At 39.2% G+C, this 22018-nt stretch overlaps 1 protein-coding gene and 1 long non-coding RNA gene across 2 annotated transcripts; both read right to left on the bottom strand.

Moving 5' to 3' along the window:
* Positions 1-317: 317 nt before the first annotated feature.
* LOC118410868 (proline-rich transmembrane protein 1-like) lies at positions 318-6129 on the bottom strand. Its single transcript, XM_035812735.1, has 4 exons — positions 5983-6129; positions 4826-4992; positions 2286-2417; positions 318-1917 (listed from the first exon to the last, which is right to left on the bottom strand). The coding sequence occupies exons 1-4, from the start codon at positions 5999-6001 to the stop codon at positions 1741-1743; spliced, it is 495 nt and encodes a 164-aa protein (XP_035668628.1). The 5' UTR covers positions 6002-6129; the 3' UTR covers positions 318-1740.
* A 9563-nt stretch (positions 6130-15692) lies between these two features.
* Positions 15693-17996, bottom strand: LOC118412681. The gene is made up of 3 exons (XR_004830807.1): positions 17884-17996; positions 16449-16558; positions 15693-16086 (listed from the first exon to the last, which is right to left on the bottom strand). It is a non-coding gene; the product is annotated as an uncharacterized LOC118412681 (long non-coding RNA).
* Between the last annotated feature and the right edge of the window lie 4022 nt (positions 17997-22018).

Here is a 22018-nt window from a genome sequence, read left to right as displayed (position 1 = left end):
TACATATGATAATTTTGTTGTCATGAGTGAGACATGCCTGCCTGTTTTCTTTATGTGTAATGACAATTCAAGACCATATTTCTAGTTTGTCCAGACAACCAAGATACGTGTACGCACACCATACATATGTACATGTATGTCTGCTTGTGGTAATAATAAATGTTTGCATGGTCTTTCCTTTGCCATATGCCATACATAACAAAATGCACAGTATTTTGGCAAAGAAATAGGGTTGCTTACTACTGCACCACAGAAAGGTGTGGTCTATGATGTTTTGTCACTATTTCTTAATACTGTAACAAAATACTTGTACTAGATAATATTATTGGTGAAGATCACCTTTTATTTGGGCAGAAATCTTCTTCAAAGTCAAACAGAAATAGGTTGAAAGTGAATGACATAAAGGTGTTCTATAGTAAGTTCGTACATACATGTAATGGGTAGTGTATAGTAAACCTTGAGTACTCATTAAAAGGATTTAACCCTATATAGCATCATAACACTACCTGGGATTGATTTATATATCTGTCTATATAATTGTAAAACATTTTATAAAAAGAGTTCCTACTACACTTTAAAACCAGTGAGACAAAATGACAGTATCATATTGATACACACAATCACTCTAGTTAGCACATACAAAAAGAGATACACAAGTATGACACCTAAGTGAAAACAGTAATAAAACTGTATCGTTTTGCCTGAAAAGATTAAAGTAGAGCTTGCTTGTTGCTTATTATTAGGACATTGAGATATCATTAAAACAAGTGCCATGTACATGTATCTTTACAATCATTCTTACAACCCCATGACATCGTCAACCTCTAAAAGACACTTTTTTGTATATTGTAAAAAAGGGCCTGCTCTTTCTTTCCTTCATCTGAATCTGTACAACTGCATTTACCACAAAACGTATTGAGACCTACTAGCAGTACATGTTGTATGTTCTAAAATTCCAAAGGTGGACCAGTCAAGCATATTGAACCCTTACATGATTTGTATCCCCTAGCTCTATTCATAAGTTCATCATTTTATAAAACAAGTGTCGAGAAAGTCTGGTCAGAATTAATTCCTGGAATGAATGCTGTTTCCTGATGTTTCATCTCTGAAGTATGCTCACATATTACTATCAGTGGTCTTCTCTCTACCTTACAAAACTCTGAAGATACAGGTGTCCTTGTGTAACAAATGACTTAAAAGATAGAGCAAAAAGGCACATACAAATGTAGCTGTAGAGACTAATACACCATCTGTTAAAACAACAGGAGGCTAACAACAGTGACCTTCACAGTAACTGGTCCATCTGCAAAAGATCATCCATGTGCACACTGATTTGTTTCCTTGGTTCTTAGACTTTTTCAAGTGTACTTATTAGTCAAGTCAAGATGAAAATGGAAGAAGAAAATTTGTCTATGGCAGGGCTGCCTCTAGGACCTGTTCCCTCTGTCTGGGGACAGAAATCTGTCCAAATTCTGAACTATATGACAATAACTGATGAATATGTATTTTTCTAAGCTTAAAATGATAGACTTAACAATGGAAATTGACAACCTGGGCTCCCAAACATTGAGTGTGATGTAAAAAAAATTCACATCTTGAGACAGCCCAATCCTGTGTTCCCTGTAGGTACAGGCCTTTGTACTCTGTTTTCATGTTGATACTCCAGTTCAGCTTTTGATTTTCTAACCTAAGAACCAGGTAATCAGATCAGCGTGACCTGGGGATCAAACAATGCTGCCACTAGTAACCATCATGGGTCCACTTGGGCAGCAGGACTGTGAAGAGTACGATCATGTAAACGATGACCCCCAGGACCAGGAACAGCCCGATGCACAGGGTGAGGATAGAGAGCATCTTTGCCCTGCGGGAGGACTCGTTTGCGCGGGCGATGTCACCGCGGGCGATCAGGTCACGGGTCTGGGAAGAGAAGCAATAAACTACATTTAGATGACAAAAAACAAATTGCTCTGAATTTCCATACATAGAAATTGTACAAGAATGCTGACTGAAGTGTAGAAAAAAAGCATTTTTTTTTCTTATGTTGCATGGGTACAAGTTCATATCGCACATTTGACGAATCTTTAAATACACGACGTTAAAAAAATGAAAATCTAGTCAACGGGACATGAATATGTGCCACACAAATCATGAATTATTTTCCACTTACAGAAAACTGATCATTTTTACTCTGTACTTTCTAATGTAAAGGACTAATCAACAAATTCTGAATGAAAAATAAAGATACATAAAAAGGCACCACCTCTGAGGCATTGCCCAAAACCCACCTCCACTGCCTTGAGTATGGCGCAGATGCCAGTAGGCCAGAAACAGCAGATGGTGGTGATGATGGCAAACACCAGGTAGTCCTCAGGAACCGGGCCTGTGTGGATCACCTGGCCAGGTGCAACATGCTGCACCTGGAGGGTGTCGGGAAAACAGTACATGTTAAGTTCACTACCTAGGTTACATGTACATGTACCTCCAAGTATTGTGTTTGTTGCTCAAAGATTATATAAGACAATGTACATGTATGGGACTATAGAATTGTAAGTTGTGATATTTCAAACTCATTGCTCCTACCACATGACATTACAGTCATTCGATTTCATGCATTTGAGTCTTGTAATGATAGATGGCGTTGTCATCTCCAACAAGATGCATACAGTAGAAGCCAGTGCATTGCATAATGGATAACTGCACACTAACTTCTCTTGAATTGCACGGAATCGGTCTAAGTACGGTCCAGCTACATAACTTTGCATTGTTGCACCTGTGACCCGGATAATTGCACAAAATATGCTGGTAAATGGGGTGTGCAATAAACGGCTTCTACTGTATTACAATGTTAGACATACTAATACATGTAATTTTCATTTGATCATAAAAATCTTCTTGTACAATGTAAAACCTAACAAAAATTGTTTTTAATCCGGTTTTCTCACTGTTATCTCACTGCAAAGGCATTGTTGTTCCCCCTGAGCCTTTCAAGTGGGCATTGACCTGTAGGTCAGAGTATGATTACATGTCCTTGGCACAGTGCCAAAACTGTTGCGCAATGAGACAGAGCTTTTTAAAGGTACTATAGGTCCTCATTTGCCAAGATTACTTGATCCATTCCCCTTCTGGGAAAATGTACTTACACAGACAAACTGACTACACGGTGTTAGGTATGTCTAGCACAGTTCTGGCATCACTAGTTTACTACCCAAATGTGAAGATTAGACCCTAGTCTCCCTTTAATGAGCTTTGGTTGTATTTCAAAATCCAACCAGAAGTTAAGCCCTTAATTTCTACATCAAGGGGGTTGCACATACATTTCCCTTTTTTGTGAATCTATCATATCTTAATTTCCAATGCAGCTACATGTTTGTTCGTTCCTTCGTTCGGCTGCAGCGCAGGCGACTGCAAGCCTTCTACATGTAGGGCAAGCTGTTTGGAGTTTATTTATTTATTTATTTATTTCATCTTTAAACAGATGGGTAGCCCCTACAACAGTGCATAGTTGATTTCCAAGGGGGCCCATCAAACATACATGTAAATAATAAATACAGGACAAAAACGTGGTAACAATCAGTCAAACACCCAGGGTCAACATACACTACAGAAAACATAAAACCGGTGCGTCATAATGAGTGTCCATACTCATGTCGAAAACGTTCCAAGGTCAAAATCAATATGTCAAGAGATGGGGTGGAGGTCAGAGGTCAAATCATATATCAAATCATGTGTAAAACGAAAATTAATGAAACTGAAATTTACAGAGCATGGATACTAAATCATATGTAAAGATTGAACAAACAAACAAAAAAAACAAAAAAATTAAAAGTTGTTGAAGTGACGAGCTCATATTCTTGAAGGTTTGAACTTCTACCTTGAACTTCTACTGTCAAAAAATTTGCTTTGTGTCTGAAAACTGTAAATGTCCATGTGTACACAAAGATTTATGAAAACATTGCACAATCATTTTCCAGCATGTTCTCCTGTTCTTTCTGTTGCAACAAAAAAAAGTGATTCACACAGATCTAGAACCCTTTTTGTCTTGTCTAGTGTGCATAGGTGAGGATTACATGAAAAACTTGTATTTGTTTGATAATTTTGTCAGATATATAACAAGAAAACCTACTGGACATATTTTTTTAAGGACTGTATAAAAAGGTAATGTTGATTTGATATCCTCTGGGAACACTTGTGTGAGTGTGCAAATAAAGAAAAGTTGCCTGCATTGTGAGATCTAAGTACAGAACAAAACAATTTCTTTTATTAGATAGTTTTAATCTTTTTCTGTGACTTTTACAATTACATTTGCTCATCGTGCTCCTGCTTTGTATGATTTAAAGTATGATGGGAAATTTTTTCGTAGCTACTCTCCAAGCAGAGGTTGATGGGGACAATTGTGACCATTTTCTTATATGCTAGCTTTTCTGCATACATGTAATTGGAAAACAATATTCAACTGTCCTTTTTTTTTTTTTATCTATGCTGTGTCCACACCTCATCATTAGCAGCTGTGCTGACATTTACAATGCATCACGCTGGCGAATATCGGTGAGGTGGGCATTAACTATTCGTTTAAAGTTCTTCAAGTCTCTGATATTTACAATGTCTTGTGGTAGAAAGTTCCATAGCTTAACTGTGGCTGGGAGAAAAGTTCTTTTGTGACAGGAGGAGGTTGACTGGACAGGTTCTAGGGCTGCGCTGTGTTGGGATGTTGACAGAGTCGTGTTTCACGGCGGTGTACGTAGGGCCCGGGTAGAAGGTTGTTCAGTAGTGTTGGTGCGTCTTGGTGATACATTCGGTGTAGACCCAATGTCTGAGCAATACTTACATATGCAGGCTGCTGTCCAGCTGTGTTGGTGAACACGTAGGTGGTGGGTTGGACCTGGTAGGGCGGTGGTGCCTGTCCATAAGCACCCTGGGGAGGAGGCTGCCCCTGGGGGTAGGGAGGAGCCCCCGGGTAGGGAGGTGCCTGCTGTGTCACTGTGTCTAATCCTCCTGTGTTGTAAAGAAGATCACCGTTTCTTTAGACCCAGGGACTACATGAAGATTAATAATTTAAAATGTTGTGGATGGATCTGATCATTATTGAGTGCTTGATATATGTAACTTGCTATGTACTTGATAGGTGAGACGTGGTTGAGAAAATTAAGGTCAAGTTAGACAATGGGCCCTCCCAGTGGCTTTTTAAGGTTCTGCAGCGAAACTTCTGTCTTTCATATCCAGTGTTCTGGACATATGGTTGTGATAGTGTTACATAAGTCTTGTTGATGTTGTTATCTTGCTTATTGTTGTTGCTATATATTCTTTATTAAAAACGTAGACTTTAGAATGGCAGAAACTGTGTTTAAGTCTGCACCTAAAGCTGGTTTTGCGAGGATAATGTATCATGTAACACTGAGATATACTACTACTAGTAAATGACTAACGTTACATATTTTCATAGCAATAGCAAACAGAAGAGCTAAACTTACTTATTTTTAGAAGATTGTAAAATATTTAAAAAAAAAGTATCAGGAATGAAATACTTATATCAAGAGTTGTTGTAAACTAAATTAATGATAAGTTACATGTATGACACCGTGTTTATTAGTAAATTATATTGAAGTTATATACAAGAAAGTGTCTTGAAAAACTAATGACTTATTGTACAAAAAAGTGAGACATATTTTCCTTTCCGACATTATCATCACGTTAAGAATATCACACACGAATACACCAAACTATATCGGGATAAACTCAAATTGTATGTTTGTTGAACAGTCTGTCACATAGTAAAACTTGCAATTTTTCAATCTGGCACGGACACCGTAACGTTTGAGGAAGTAGAAAAAAATCCTCGAATTTCAACTTTCAAGAATGTCAGAATCATTTATAGCCTCTCTGCCTAAGCCTAAACTTGTAACCTTTAAAATAACCTTTCTATCCGACAAGTTGGAGCCGCCTTCTTCTTAATAAAGTCTGTCGACAGCAGTACCAAGTACGTACCTTTCTTTTCGTCCGCCATAATTGTTTACAAATGTGACGTCACCGCTGCCTCAGTCTGAGTAACTAACCTAACCGGATCTTAGCAACAGCGACACCTGATGATTCTGTGCAGTACTGCAGTCCCTCTCTTCACTGCAATGCAAGGTAACTAAGTGTATTATAATGTTCAAGTTATAACTCCTTTTAGTCTTGTACCTGTTTTCCTGTCTTTTTCCTGTACTGTCTACAGGAACTACCCGCATGCCGACTCCTGATTGTAGAAACAGTTCATTACAGTTCTTCTAAGTCATCACCTTTCAAATATGTGGATCTTGCTAATATATGGTGAATCATAATTATTTCATGGGGAGATAGACGAGAAGACAATAATTGCATTTCGGTCATGAAAAGTTGCTATCAAAGGTTGCAGGTTTATGGGACTAATGATGATGTAGGGGATATATTTGTTTGCATGACAAGAAATAGAGACTATATATTCCGACGGTCCCTTCATGTGTAAGCTTGTAGCCAAACCCACCAGCACTAGCACCAGTTGCTCAGTTGCTCCGCATCTTGGGCTGTGGCGCCCCCTAACAATGGATGTCTGCACGACATGCAGCTTTCGCGAGTGAAATAAAACATGTAAACATACAGTATTCCCCTAGGCCTTTTTTGGTATCACAAAATTTAACCCTAGGTCTCGGTATAAAATTTAGAAAAATGATACATTTGCTTTTATTTCTTGAGTCACAATGTCGTGTAGAAAAATAGTCTGGTATCCAGGCGAGTTATATCAGCCGAGTCTCTTCATCCTCTCGTGGCGAAAGTGTGTAGTAGGACAGAGAGACTCGACTGCGATATTAGGTTCAGGTATCAGGCTAGAAAAATGGGGGTTTTCATGTTGACGTAGCAGCGTTTCTTGTCTTCCTCTTAGCAAGCTTAACACACCTACGAGCATTGCTATATATATATGTATATATATATATATATATATATATATTGTTTAAACATGTTTTGATGATTATATGTCAAAAATGTTCTTATATCAAGATTAGACAAAAACCTTCGTACATAACAAAAGATAAAAACCTAAACATACACAAAATACGAAAACTCTTGGCACTCTAACACTGTTCATTGTATGTCTTGTTAATTACATGCCATAGCTAGTTTTCCCATGTGTTAGCAGTTTTATGTACAGATTGACTTACTCAGATAAAATGTGGGAAAAAATGAATTGAAAACAACAAGGCACCAATAAGGCATCAATTCGATACTTCAAACTAAACCTATAAAGGTCAAACTTCTAAAGACTACACATGGTACGTACCTTGTTATAACTATCAAGGAAGGATATGATTGCCGCCCGCCTCATTTTAAATACTGTATCAAAGGGAAGTAATAAGGATGCAATTTCAAAGAAAATACATACTTGGTTTCCTGATGTGTGAATGTGTTTGAAGCATTATATGTATATAACTTGTTGACGGTCCCTGCTTTGATCCGGATCCGGACACGTACGTAGGCCACGCCGCGGTTTGACGTCAGCGGGAGTCGTCGGGAGCTTTCAGTGCGTTATTGTACACGTAATGCTTGTCTTCTTTGGTTCATCTTACTGATGTACTTGATAGTCAAGTCAAAGTGTATTTGAACAACAATTGTACGGGGTACAATGCAAATGACACGGACTATTTCATGGTAGTTGTTTAAAAAACTACTACACCATGATCTATACTTGTGTACTAACATCATTTATGTATCACTGCCGTCCTATACATATGCCTGTCGGTCAGTCTGTCTGTTGATGTGAAATTTGCGTCGTCGAAGAAATAAACTAGTACTACTGACCCGCACATGGTCCTCCCAACCTCAACTATCCTAATACCATTCAAGGCGAATAAAGCCTCTAAAGCCTTTAAAGGCACAGAAACAAACTGTATCTGCTTAGAATTTAGCAAGCTGTCACTATATGGATGATCTGTGCACCTCGACACAGTCATGTGCCAATATATCAACAAGTTATATCAACACGTTTCCATACGGCAGTTATCCAATAATACTTTTGTAAACACAATGTTCTCTTTTCTTCCCTCATGGTTTCCATGCCTGTTTATTATGCCTATCTATATTATCATCAAACTACAAAGTACAGAAGACTTTGTTACCGAGTGCAGGACGGGCTCGGCGGGATGTTGTCTGTTGTATATGTTATTATGTCGCCATAGAAACATCCATGAAACGGAAACACAATTATTACTACTCGGATATATAGACATAACGAGCTGCGAGGCAGGAAATCTCTGATCTCTAGTTACTTTTTCTTCCTACACGGTCTCCATGCCTGTTCTGTTCATTTGCTGTCATATTAACTACAGAGTACAGAAGACGAGTGCAGGAAGGGCTCACAATCCTCTAGGGGCTCGGCGGGATGTTGTCCGTTGTTGTATATTGTGTCGCCATAGAAACATCCATGACTTGGAAGCACAATAATTACTACCGTACATATAGAGATAATGACCTGCGTAGGCAGGAAATCTCTGACCTCTAATTAGTTCCTTTTTTCTTTCTACATACCTGTTCATTTGCTGTTACATTAACTACGAATACAGAGTACAGAAGACTTTGTTACCGTGTGCAGGAAGAGCACACAATCCTCCAGGGGCTCGGCGGGATGTTGTCCGTTATTGTATATTATGTCGCCATAGAAACATCCATGATTTGGAAGCACAATAATTACTACTCAGGCATATAGAGATAATGACCTGCGGAGGCAGGAAATCTCTGACCTCTAATTAGTTCCGTATAGAAATATGCTAACCGCTTTGAAGGTGTTGAGTCAGACATAAACGACTGCTTAAGTTTCAAAAGTTTATAACGTTACGCGGTTGTTACATTCACAACTACGGTACCCCTGTGTTTGGAAATTATTATTTACACGATGACGGCCGTAGGCAATAGAATTGTTTGACAATGAAAAATCATGACACGCAGCGCTAGCATTAAGATTCTAATTCTCCTAGTCGTAAAATCGTCGTTGTTTTAAATATTGCTGTCAATCTGAGGCGTGTTCCTGTATCTAATGTCGGTTGGGTATTCCCTACGTTGGTACTTGATCTTTTGAGAACTGCCATTATGTACGCGGCTTGAACAGTGGGTATAGGAAGTTTGGTTTGCTTTATTATCCAAAGCTGCATTTTTATAGTCTTCGTCTAGACGTCTCTGCATCGCTGATATCACCCAACTCAGTATACAAGCAGTTACGTTACACGTATACAACTCACGGCTCTAGATATGTGCAGTAAACAACGGCCATGATGGTTCACCACAGAATGTATACGTAGTAGCATCACAGCTTTGTCGTAAAATTTCAGCCAAGCACTTTGGCTAATCACGCAAACAAGGTTTTGTATTTTTTTTTAATTGAAAATCAAAATTGCTAGTTTATGTATCTTCTGAGAATAGTTCCAAGAGGTTCCCACATACTGTTGTTCCTTATTGTGAACTGTTATACCATAAATGTTAAATGTTTTAACATCCCAGGGAATAGTAATGACAGACTATAACGAAGTCATTGTCTAGTTTATTATACGTCTATCTAGTAATTACCCCATGTTTGGAGACAAGACGTGACTGTCATAATTGGATTATTAGACAAGGCTGACTTTAATGTCATCAAGATGTCCATGAGCTTTTATTTTTCCCACATAAATGGAAAACCCTAGAGGCTAGCTCGACTTCCTGTCTCATTGGAGGAAATTGGGCGTCAGTTGGTAATGACTTTCGATGGCGGCTTTCTCGTCGCTGATTATTTTGTAAAACTTGTAATCTTGTTGCTTGTGACGGCCAAATGCCCCATAAACTGTAATTTCCTCGGCAGATCAGTGTCTGCGGCTGAAATGGAGGTGCCCCTGCAGAAGACCGATAACTTCTTGTAAGATATGGCAAAACGACGCCGACGTGATTTTCGTCAATTTGGTAAGGCACGAAGTAGACGTGGCATGATCTATTTCTGAAACTTGACTTACGACTTTTGACGGGCTATATGTCGTTTGGCCGCTCATTAAGCGAGGTAGTAAAGGCTTTACATTGCTAATCGTGTTATTACCACGCAGAATTACCATTTGACGTTTTGTAATGCATCCGTATCTTGTAATTGCATTTGATGATCGAAAGCAAAAATCAGATCTTCTATCATGAAAGTGCTCTATACTAAAGAATATTTTCCTGTACAGTAAAGTAGCATGGAAATAGTATTTCAGTGTCAGTCACCAAGATTTATCGAGCTAAACCTTGACCACGATTTCTAGTCACGATTTTTATTAGCAGTAAGACGATCTATTTTCGACTTCAAACGAGTTCGTTAACTGTAATAGAATTTTAGACTGAGCTTTGAGAAACTGTTTCTAACGTACGATGAGAAAACGTCGTGATCACACAAAGAATGATGATTGCTTCCTTGCAAATGGCATCTCCATTTCTGTTCAATTTGCAGATAAACGACACATAGAAAAAAAAATATAGAGAGCCTCAAGTATCCAGCAATCAGAGAAGTTCTTAGAAAAGCGGCGACCAGCCCAACGCCTTCCGTGTAAGGTAACGACTCAATTGAAGGTAACTTCCGTCCATACATCACGACGGCCAGATTTGTCACGTCTCAAGGTGGAAATTTCCAGAAAATTCAACCCTTTGCACGTAGATTTCGACAAACAATTACGTACTTATTGTGGAGTAGGCGTCTAACATGCGAAGGTGTCAGCTCCAGCTATCGAGCGGCGGCTATGAACAATTGTAAGGCCCAGGAAAGTTAATGTTGTGTTCCCGAGTAGAGTTCTGAATTAACCCGAGTCGGTAGGTTAGGATTCGACTGAAGTGATCCAGGAAATATTGGTTAACGGTGTGAAACTGATTTCAGGTACATTTTTGTATTTTCAACATCGTATTTAAATCATATAGTACAGGTATATGTTGCACAAGCACAATTTTCTATTGCAACAGAAATGATAAGAATATTAATCGTTTGGAAAATGATTCTATTACGTCTTCATCACTTAGATATCAGACGGACAGAAACTTTTATGTCTCTCGCCAGCGGTCGGATAACAGGAACCACAACACTTTTCAGACCTGATTAACATAGTCTTCAACTTAATGAGTTTGCGAAGTTTCCCAATATTGCTGCTGACGACCTTCAAATCCCCCTCTTCCAACCTTTTGCGTTGTCATGCGACCTTCGAGAGTCAACACTTATAACATTACAGAAATGAAAATCTAAACGAGGCCATACTCAGCAGACCTGGCCTTGGCCTGTATATTGGGTCACCCTGAACCTGTCATCGACCAAGTGTTTTAAACTCAGAGTCAACGTGAAGCTATTCCAAATATTACACGCATTCTTCAGTAATCTGAAATGTTACTTATTCCCAATTGATGTTTCCCTCTAATGCATCAATCTTAACGAGATATGATTTGGAAACATTAATCAGACGAAAGCTTGCTTTATTTGTTGCGTGGATTTATCTTACAATGATTTATGGGGGATCTTGTACTGTTTTGTGATGGAAATGATGCTCAACAATTCGTGTCTGCGTATACTATCAAGTCACCTGGGGCTCGTAATTCCCGTATTAGGACGGTACCACTGGTGTGTTTAATCGTTCCGGACAGGTTTTTATAACTCGTTTAGATAATGCTCACATTTCGGAAGCTTTAGCACAATAAATGTCGAAATTCTTGTCGCGTCAGTTCCATCACTTAAGAAGTTATTTTTCGAAAACAAGAGCCTTTTTACCTGATAGAGTCTTACGCATAAGGCAAAATAATAAAACCGCGATATCATTACTGTGGTGGTATGATATATATTGCATCTTATTTTTATTGCAGATTTGATAGCATCAAATCTTAACGGTCGAGCTTTGTGCAAAAACATAGATACAAAACAGCATGGTATCATCATTATCATTATGACTTGATATAAACTATTGTTAATTTTGTTGTAATTCAGTATTCAAATTCCCTCTCCAAGAGGGAGACCAAACGATATTACATGCACAAACAGTTCATTTTGAGTTTCACGACTTTTTTGTATTCTATACTGGTTTCAGCTAGCTGTTCACTAACATTTACAATAGAGTGAACGATACGCCAAGGACGAAAACCAAATCATTGCACAAAGCCCTCCTCATCAATATTAGAAAAGAGATTAAGCAAAAGACGAGTGTAGCCCTAGGCTACGTCCGCGAACTCACTTTGATTTTTATAATATCTGAGTTCCTGGCTAGACATACGAAAGAATGCTACTTTGACATGACTGGCTACCGTTGTAGCCAGCCTTTCCGTGCGTTTCTGCACGTAGGCTGAGAGACAGAGGTCAAATTGCTGGCTACCTGGGGATTACCATCACTATGAGTTCACGGTCTCCAGAAATGTTAATTCACGAGAAAGGTTCTCACCCCATCCCACGGGAAACAAAAAGTATTATTAGGGATGGTTGTAAACGAAATTACAAGGTTGTAGCCGTGTATATAAAAGTAATAAAATGGTTATGAACTCCAAAACGCAGTAACTCCAGCAACTGGATATGATTTTGGAAACGTTCAGACGTTAACAGACAACCATTCGGTGTCTTTCCTCAGTGATACTACTTGTCACATATCCAGTTGTTTGAGTAGCTGCTCTATGGCGTATATTAACGTTATTACCTGGATGTCTAACCTTTATCGACGTAGTTATGAACTCCACCTTGCACCTTAATCCTTCCTTCAGTAACTATCAATCCACACCAGCAGGAAATCCTGGTGAGTATCAGCAAGGTCTTATGTTGTCAAATGTTCCCTTCGACCAGGAATGAATCTAAGAACATGTCAAAATCATGAACACCCATGAGTCATCGTAGCCAAAAGTTTGAAACAATATCAGCCCCCGTAGTTCCAAAAAACAGCTTAGTCTCTGTCTCAAGATTAATATGCCAGTAAAAATCATATCCACAGCACACGCACACACAAACGGAAACACACAAACACACACACACAAACGGAAACACATACACACACACACACACACACACACATACACACACAAACACACACAAACACACACACACACACACACACACACACACACACACACACAAACACACACAAACACACACACACGCACACACACACAAACACAAATAACAGATAACAGTCACTCATATAATATTAGATTTAAGGGAGATGTTAGGATATCAAGGACGCTAGGTGTGTGTTATATTTTCCGTGGATTGACAGGATAGGGATCTAGGTTTACGTTTCAAAGTTACGGCCTGTAGGCAGAGACAGCAAATGTTCCCAGACATTTTATTGTTGGCCATTCTTGACTACAAATATATATTCTTGGCTCCTATATGCTCTGTTATCAAAACCAAATGACCTGAATGATTTGATATCAAGGTTTGCAGAGCATGTACCCACAGTACTTCATTTTCAGTTCTGACATACATTACTTACAATTGTTGAATTTATTTTTTTGACCATTTTTAGACTTAAAATGCTTTGGCTTCAGTGCCTTTGGATGGAAACCAAATGATCCGAAGTTTGGTATGAGGGTGGGTACGGTATGTGCCCACGGCCACAGAAATTCAATCACACTTATGGTGTACAATTAAACAACTTAAACGTTGCTAAATTGGAATTTTTTTGGCATAGGTCAATTTCTGCAAAAGGTTAACATGAAACAGTACACTTTTGCATTAGGATGCGACGGGGATGCCAAAAGTTCTCTGATATTTTAGGTATATATCACGCAGCAAAGTTCCATAATGGATTTTCTCTTGGAAGTACATTTGGAGGCCATAATGACTGATAGTTTAGTAACCCACGGCTTCTTGACACATTTTGACTTCTACTCTTTCTAGTTAGCTGCCTATCGAATAATACCAAGCAACATTCAAAAGATTCTCTACCTCTCTAATGATTCGACCAGTTTGTGTTTCTGCATACTACTATATACTACTTGTTTGACAGTGGTACTAGTGTCAGAGATCTTGCCGCAGTAGGTTCCATCGTCAGTACGCAGCAGATCTGACGGCGAGGCATTCCTTTGTAGGGGGCGCTTGCCAAAACTAATTAAACATAACAGCTTTAAAGACCGATATACAAGCAATAGAGTATAAGCAAATGTTCTGAAATACCCTTGTACTAAATTTCAGCCCATTTGGCAGAAATATCATGGAGAGCAACATGAAATAGAGTTGCGGCAGAAAACTACCACAGGTGTGCGAATTAGCATTAAGAACGCGTACGGCTACGGGGTTACATCTGTACAATGGGAGTAAATTATTGTAACGACAAATAAAGAGGATTTATACTTAGTTACATCCACATCAGCCCATTGTGCTCTCTCATTGAAGTTGACATGAATTTATTGAGTTTTACGGAACACAGTAGAGGTCGTCATGGGAATATGCGTCAGAGTCCAAACCACAAGGAAAACAATTAGAGAGGTCCATGACAGCAGCAGCCCATAACGCACCCTGTTTGTAACATACTCATGGGGCATATTCTGACATATTGTAGCCAAAACTCAAGCCGACTTCCCCATTTTACGGATCGATACCTACAGGCCATTCGGTAATTCATCTTCAACGTTCCTGTGTGAGGCATACATCAGGGATGAACTACTACCAATTAAACGATCGATACAAGTAGCTCATCTTCCTTTTATCTTGAGGCCACAGGTGTTAAGACGTCCACCATAGATGACGTGGCAATAGGAGAGTTTTGTGGTGAACGATTGATAAAGGAGTGGGTAAAACTGTAAGGTTAGGCCTCGGGCCATTTTCAGTTGGTTGGTTGAAGAAAACAAATGTCTCTGGTGGAATGTAGGTAACCCTGTCCATCGACCACTTGCCAATTAGGACTAAGTGTAAAGTTTGGAAAGGATATTGAGAAAACTTACGAAGGAAATACGGAGGAAACTGGCTGTCGTGTTGGGTCTAAAAATGGATGAAGTGCGATTCCACTAGACGGCGATCGGCGTTGCGACCTCATTGACCTAAATTGGGCTATGTAACCGTTGTATTGAAATACCACTTAAAACAACGTGTAAAAATATTCTTTTTTATCTATGGAATTCGTTTGGCGCTCTGTCAAACTTCAGGTCGCAACGCGGTCGCTGATAGATCGCCGCCGTAGAATGGAGGTGGTATTGAAATACGCGCAGTAATTAAGTAATTATATATCATACTTTTTTGGCGACGCCTCAGAGGCGGAGGCATTCTACAGTATTACGATTGCTTTGAAAATATTCCAAAAATTGCACGAATGCATTCCCTAGGGAATTCGTTTTGAGGTAGCCTTTGCCTGTTTGGTCTTTTGTCGGAACAGAAATGGCCTTTGTTGCTTGGTATTTTACCGTCACATTACTGTTTCAGGCAATTTGCTTCTTTCAGCACAAAAACCACTGTCATAATCAATGCATTAAGTACGTTTTTCTGTTTCCGGCAATTGAGATTTATATTTTTAATTCTCAATCGCTCTTGGTGTTCTTTCGTCGGACAAATAGGAACACTATATTAAAGCTTTAATGTTTAAAGTACATACGTTTTTTTGTTTCACCTGTGAACACAGTATTTTGAATTTACTAAATCTGATTTGAAACAATTTTTATTTGCAAGATATTTGTAGAAAGCAGAAAAGGCCATGACTGTCCACATTTTAAAGACTACTCATTTTTAAAAAAAACTATCCACACAATTGCCTATACCTTTTATTTCATCAACATACACATCATATATACTTTTACCATATCTCAAGACACAAACACAGAGAATGTAAAAACCTGGCAGAACATGGCAAAGATGCGTCATTCTTATAACTTTGGATTTACTTCTATAACAATGACACTTGGTAATACATTCAAGCAAAACATTTCTTTTGTAATTCTGTTGACCGTATAATAAATTGTTTGCATGCTGACAAAATTCCTGGAACTATAGAGTCAAGCCTGACTACATGTGCATTGACTTCCGTTTCGTTGAGGTGATAGATTGTGATGCATTGTAAAGCTACGGTTACTATCAATCTGATTGCCGTCCAAGTTCAACTATTAATTTCTTGTGACTGTTGTCGTTGTCGCCTTGTAGAGCTGAAAGAAATAATATAGAACAGGTTAGGTATAGTTGACGGACACAAACATATTCCATGATCAATATGTCAACATGAATGAATCCCTATGGGTTTCTTTAGATTGCTTAGCTGTCAAATGTCTTTTTTCACATAATCAATAAATAAAGGTTCGAAAAAACTAAGTGCCCAGTATAGTAGATCAACCAACACCCAACATCCACTCATAGGTTTGTACTAGTTTTCAATGCTCCCGATGTTTGTGCATTTAAGCCCCCTTGTGCCTTTAAAGGTCCATTTTTAACCCACCATTCTGCCCACTGTTACCTCTATGACTTTGGATACTCAAACTATATGAGCAATAAGAACAAAAGGGTAACAAACCTCGCTGTTCAGGAAAACTGTTTGAACAGCATCCGTCTGTGTAACTTGTTCTCATGACAAGCTGTGGGGTCTGGTGGGGTCATCTTCCCATCCTTCATATGTTGTAATTCCTTGTGAGAGAAAAAAAGAAAAATGTGGAATTACTCCCAACTTTGGCTTTACAGTAATGGCATACATTTGAAACCATTAGTTGTAAGAAGATGTTTGGGATTGATATTGCATGTAGTGATATATCCAGTGAAAAACTATATCACCCAGCACACCATGTTTCTGTTTTGTTATAGGGCTGTACTGCTCAGGACAGAATGATGTTACATTCTTCATAAATCACGATGAGTCATTGACGGATTTGTCTCTTTCTTCTTTATGAAAAATATCACGGGTACTGGTCAGCCCCATGCAGTTGCAAAAGAAACAATTGTGTACTGAGGATACGTACCTTCCAAAGGGATTTTCTTTCAAATTTTTCATTTGAAACATCATAGCTTCTTCTCATATTTTGGCTAAAGATACCCCTTGGCGTTTAATTCAAAGGTAAGTAACAAATATCTTCGACTTCATCTTCGTGAGCACACGTGCGGTACTCAAGTTGGGCATTGAACAAACTATCTTATATAAGCCCTTCACAGATGTCACTACGCATGTGCGGCGAAAGAAATTCTAGGAAATATGTCAATGTACATAAAATAACAAAACTGAAATCATTTTTAATTTATATGTTTCGCTAACCAGACTACTGTAACTCATACACATGGTTCTAAGGCTGTGGCCCTCATTCAAAATTAAATTCTTGCTATACATTCAAGATAAACATGTTAACACTCAACATATAAAGAGGGGAATGTGGGCTCTGATATCTTTACTTACGCCCCTACATAATCAAATCCAATGACATATAACACAAAATTTCCTAAAGTGTAACTCCAGAAAATGTGACAAATTATATTTTGACAACAAATTCGTTTGCAATCAATGCTCACTATGATAGCATCCATAGAATTATTTGGTACGGCCCTATCCCTAGCATGCGGCTAAACATCTGCATCGCAGGTGTGCCCCCCCCCCCCCCCCCCATGACCTAGTGATTAATGAGTTAGCACGTGTTAAGCTACGCAGCTGGCCATGGGAAACAAAGGGAACAAAGACTTTTCCCCCAACAGCATGCTATCCTGTCTAGTAAGCGGGAGTATTCATTGCACAGTTTCTCTTTTTAATTGGTCTAACTTAGGGGTGTCTGTGGTAAAATTCCTTGTCATGTCAGCCAAGGAGATGGTCTGTCAGTTAGCTCTAGAATTTTGAAGAAACAGAACAGTCTAGCAAGCAGGCTAACCCTGGGTAGGTTCGTCGAGACAACTAGAACAATTAGAAACAACCACATAATAGTTTGGACAAGGATACGTAATATATGAAGCTGGAAAATGATGATCTGACTCACCTTTTGTGCTGTTCTGTGTCCGTCTGTCCCCAAGAAAACTCGGCCAAAGATTGCCTGAACGATGATAGACTAGACGCCTGATTACGTCTGGTCCCATCCAGTACGTCTGCTCCCATCACTGGAGGGTCTTTTGTGTTCACTCAAAAGTTCTCGAATGCTCTTCCCTATCTCTGTGCTCCGCCTTTGGGTTGATCTAACATGTAAATACCCAATAAGGTCCACCCTTCTCTCCTCCCACTTTTCCTCCCAACAAATAACGTCCAACCTACTTTCCACACAAATCCCCGCCCAGCTGTCTGTCCATCTGGTCATCAATCATTGCACGTTCTGTGGTAATTGATAACAGTACTAACACACAGCTATCTATATGATGGTAACATTCTATGAATTTATTTGGAGACACGATTAGCTTTTACAATGTCTATAGCATCTGTATTCTTCCTGTTATCCTTTATTCATCAATATCCATGGAACAAATCTAGATAACACACAGCCACAGGAAAATATCATATACAGCAACTTTTCAAAAGAGTCACAAAAAGTAGGAAGTCTACGTTAGGTCCACGAACAATGGGACAAAATCTAATTTCCTTACAGCAAACTATTCCATGTGTTAGACGTTCTGTGCAGAAATTGTTCAGTTTTGAGCATCTAAATTTGTTCTGGGTTTCAGAGAGCGGATATTTTCTGACTTTTTCTGAAGATTTGGTCTGATAACAGTGATCTTGCATTGTGAGTAGTTTACATATTGACACTGATGGTTTGTTTTCATGACTCATGAAAATTCACTAAGTTTTCTGCTGGATCATGTCTTTCAAGTTTAACGGCACTAACGTTAGCATCTGCAGTAAACTGTAAAGAGTCTCTGGACCCGTTGGACCTGTCGCATCCAAGGGTGATCCTGGCCGCTCTGTTTTGTATCGCTTGAAACTTGAAGTTGTTTTATCCTTTTCTTAGATGTACCCAGCCGTACCAGCTTAAATCAGTGCCACCTTCTGTCTGCGTGGATTGGAAGTGATTTACTCACTCTCAGCTCACTTGACCATGCTGATATTGCACTTCTTTACTGCATAGCCTATTTGAGATTCTAAGATTTAGATTTATTGATGTAAAATTTGCGTCAACAATAACGTAACAGTGGGTACTAGTAAATGTTTTGTTAAACACTGTCCCCTAAGCATAGGATCCAGTTGTACAGGTGGTGGTGCGAGTGAAACGTTTCCACAGAACTCCCAGTTCTAAGCTTGTCAGTGGGCACCTGTTTACCATGTTCCCCCGAGCTCGGGTTCCAGTTGTACAGGTGGTGCGAGTGTTATGATTTACATGTAACAGACACAGATGTCCCCGAGGGCACGGTATACTGGAATGGGCTGTAATTCGCTCCAGATGTCCTGCAGCTGGTCTGGCAGTCTGTGCTTTGGGACTCTCAATGGGCTACTTAGGGTCACCATTGTGACATTGTCAATTGGCCATGAGGCGATTAATCCCCTAATAAACCAACATTTTATCCATATGAAAATGAATTCCACTTCGTCGTGGATTATTCTAGATATAATACGTTACGTCGTAAGTTATTTACAGTTCTCGAATCAAGTAGATCAGATTTTAAAAGACTAGATGCTACAGACAGATTTGAATGTATTTAAATATAAATTATCTTCAATGGCACAACGCAAAAATAGGCAAATATAGGAGACAGCTTTGTTAACAACGTTATTAGAAAATATACTGACACTCATGATAATCCCCGCTCGATTGAAATTTGATATCGAAATTTATGCTAGCATTTATTGTTATAGTAATTAGGATATTCAGTCTTACCCAATACCTTTATTTCACACTCTGTGTAATAGTTCCTGCCATGCACTGCACCGTGTACAATTAAGGTCATTCATTCATTCATTCATAAACTGTCAAGGCACAGACAGTCCATATCAGAGACAAAGGGTGTCTATGACAGCAGAGGTCTTAATAAAACAAACAAACAAACAAACAAACAACTATTCAATCGTAACCTTTCGTCGCCTGTGTTTTTATAAACACCATGCTTGTTTCTAAGGGCAAGAGTTACTTTAATGTCTAAAGGCTGTGCGATGGTCCATTTACCCCACTATTCATCCATATACGATTGGAAAATAAAAAAAAAAAGTTATCGAGTCAAGAAACAAAACCCTAATCGAGCTCCAGAGAAAATAGTCAACACGGACATACTTATGGTACATTAGCTTGCCCAAGCGAGACCCCGTCCTCTGAAGACAAAAAGTAGGTCATAAAGTCCCCCCGTGTTGTTTCCGTAGCTGCTGTAGCCTCTGTACCCTCTGAGCTTCACGCACAATTAGTCATCTGTGTAGGCAGTCTGCAAAGATGGGAAGGATCAAAGTAGCTAAGAGGATTCCTTATTTCCCAAAAGAGAACGATTTACAAAATATTTTACAACCTGACCTGTGCGGGCCACGAATTGCTTGGAGATTTAGAAAGAAATTCTTTCGTTCAGACCCTTGTAGTACCAAGTGGCACATACCTGGGACGGCAAGTTTTTTTATCTGTTTCTGTAACAAGGTTCTATTTTACACGGAAGTTCGCTAGACCTTACCCTTAACCCTATTCGAGCTACCTCCTCGAATATGGGACCCCAATTTTGCATCCTTTCCAAAAGACGGGTTTAGCCCCAATCGAGCTACCCTCCCCAGGATTGAACCGGGGTCTCAGAGTTCACCAACTACTTGGAACCAGAAGCTCAGCTGTGAGGCTGCTACCAGTCGAGCTACAGAGACATCCCTGGTGGTTTAGAAGAGTTGTGTTTTACTCGTGACAACTCTTCACGTCAAACTTGTGATGCTAATTTCCTCCTTTGAGAGCAATTTTGAGGAAACGTCCCGAGACGAGTCGAGACGAGGGAAGGGAAGACGATTCCAAGCCACAGTTCCTTTAATTTACTCTTTTGTCCTAGTTTAGTTTCCTATCATTAGTAGCATTGATCCACTGTTTCGCCAAGTAAGATATGAATTATCCGCATGGATCCTGAGATATGATATAGATACTTTCATGAACTATGAAACGTTACTAATTGGGAGCAAAACATCGATGTGGTAGATCAGGCAGAGTCATTTGAATTGCAAGTTGCAAACTATCTATAACGAAATCACCAGCCGTGCCAAATGGTTATCATATGTGGAATACCTACGTCGCACAGGTAGGGGTAATCACTCTGATGAGATTTATAGAAAGAGAGCGAATCTAAGAAGTGTTTCGTGTGGCTTTTATATTTATATTTATATTCAGATTCATTAAAAATTGCAGACAATGCAATGCATGGCAAACCCAGGCAGCTGAGCATGCATACAAATCAATAGAATACACATATTTTTTTGATTAACTCAAATTGTTAACGTATACTTCAAGTAAAACAACAATATGACGGGGAAATACATATATTTTGAAAAATACCAGACATTTTATGTTGTACACCTGCGTCAAAGAAGACCACTGAAGTGATAAAGCACCCTAATTGGTGTGCAGCTATACGGGATTACAGTGATCCATGGTCATACTCAACCGCAGGAAAACCATTACACCGAAACAGGGGTCACAGTGAATATGCAGGGCCTCTCCCAAGGGACAAGGAATATCGACGCTGTTTCCCTTCAATTTTCCTGAGAAATGGTTCCGTGTTTCGCGATGACCCCTCTGGACCTATATCACGTTCTGTACGTGGGTGAATGCAAACTCACGCAACCATATGCGTTTCTTTGGGTTTAAAGGGGTATGCAATATTCATAGGGCAAGAAGGCACAACCCTTGGCCTTGTACAGCTTTTCTAGATCAAGTCAGAGAGACTTCGTAAGCAAATGATCCACATTGCACCTGTGTCAGATGAAATCTAGCATTAAAGCTGCCACAGATAAAGACGAGAAACTGTTGCAGAGTTGACTGTGATAATACAAAAAATTGTCGTTTCCTTGTTCAGTTATTCTCTTTAGAAGATTTTGACAAAAACACCCCTGTCGTTCCATACCAACCTGCCAGGGGACCCAAACATACACCAGGTATTCCTTATGTCACAAGCTATCTGCCACCAAAAAATTAAGACCATAGCACATACAGGTCAAAAGATTTTTAAAAACGGAATTTCTGC

Source organism: Branchiostoma floridae, chromosome 3, assembly GCF_000003815.2.
Source record: "Branchiostoma floridae strain S238N-H82 chromosome 3, Bfl_VNyyK, whole genome shotgun sequence".
Taxonomy (NCBI): Eukaryota; Metazoa; Chordata; class Leptocardii; order Amphioxiformes; family Branchiostomatidae; genus Branchiostoma; species Branchiostoma floridae.
The sequence above is the reverse complement of the archived record's forward strand: the minus strand, read 5'-3'. Positions and strand labels throughout refer to the sequence as shown.